The sequence below is a fragment of the Aptenodytes forsteri genome, unplaced genomic scaffold (assembly GCF_000699145.1).
Source record: "Aptenodytes forsteri isolate BGI_AS27 unplaced genomic scaffold, ASM69914v1 Scaffold428, whole genome shotgun sequence".
In the NCBI taxonomy this organism is placed as follows: domain Eukaryota; kingdom Metazoa; phylum Chordata; class Aves; order Sphenisciformes; family Spheniscidae; genus Aptenodytes; species Aptenodytes forsteri.
This window is the reverse complement of record NW_008794177.1, coordinates 279,532-280,450: the sequence shown is the minus strand read 5'-3', so window position 1 is coordinate 280,450 and position 919 is coordinate 279,532. Positions and strand designations below refer to the sequence as shown.

The following is a 919-nucleotide window of genomic DNA, read 5'->3' as shown; positions in this document are numbered from 1 at the left end:
CCCCCCCCTCGGCCCCGTGCCATACAGCTCCGGCCAGGAGGTGAACTGGAGGTGGACGACGGTGCGCTTGAGGCTCTGGTCGCGGTACTGCAGCGTGATCATCCTCTCCACGTGGGTGGGGGCGACCTTCAGGCTGGTGAGGACCAGGGTGATGGGTCCCTGCACCACGGGCTGGCCCCGCTCCGGGGGGAAGTACCGCAGCACCTTCTGCTGCGGGGAGGGAAGGGGGCGCGCCGTCAGGAGCGGGAGCAGGCAGCCCCGTAACACCCCGCCCAGGGCGACCACCTCCCCGTGGGGCTGCCGTGGGACCCTCCTGTCCCTCCCCATCCCCTGTCGGGGCCTGGAGCCACCACACGGCGACACTGGTGCACGGGGAGAGCGCGACGGGTGCCAGGAGGGGTGGGGGATGCCATAGTCCCGTCCCTCAGGGAGCCCTGCCCCAGCCAGCTCCACGAGCCGCGCGCCATGGGAAGGGCCTACCTTGTCCAGCTCCTGCTCCGACACCAGCATGACGACGACGGAGACCTTCTGCTCGTAGATCATCAGCCAGAAGTCGGCGGCGGTGCCCAGCAGCGGGGCCTGGGTGGCGATAATGGTGGGGCAGTAAGGCGAGAGGTCCTCCACCCTGCTGGCGTTGATGTAGTCGTCCTTGCCCGAGCAGAGGACGACGCGGTTCCTGTCGTAGGGCATGATGTCCTGGTGCCGGTTCTTCATGGAGTAGCAGCGGGCGATGGCGATGGAGAGCTGCCGGGCGTCCCGCTCCTGGGCGTCCTGCAGCTCCTTCCAGACAGCGTCCAGCTCGGCAGTGCCGCCGGGCCCCGGGCGCTCCAGCCGCTCCACCAGCCCGCGGAAGCGGTCGAGCTCGGCCAGCAGCCGCAGGACTCGCTCCGGCCTCTCGTAGGGATCGTGCTCGTTCACC

The 919-nt window shown here is 69.9% G+C and overlaps 1 protein-coding gene across 1 annotated transcript in view; it reads right to left on the bottom strand.

Annotated features, from left to right (window-relative positions):
- The window catches only part of PTPN23 (protein tyrosine phosphatase, non-receptor type 23), a 16,939-nt gene that overhangs the window by 2,054 nt on the left and 13,966 nt on the right, over positions 1–919 (bottom strand). Inside the window, exons 18-19 of the mRNA XM_019473398.1 lie at positions 481–892; positions 26–210 (exon numbers count right to left, since the gene is read on the bottom strand). Of these exons, the coding sequence (XP_019328943.1) occupies positions 26–210; positions 481–892 (597 nt within the window). The remainder of the gene's footprint in view (positions 1–25; positions 211–480; positions 893–919) is intronic.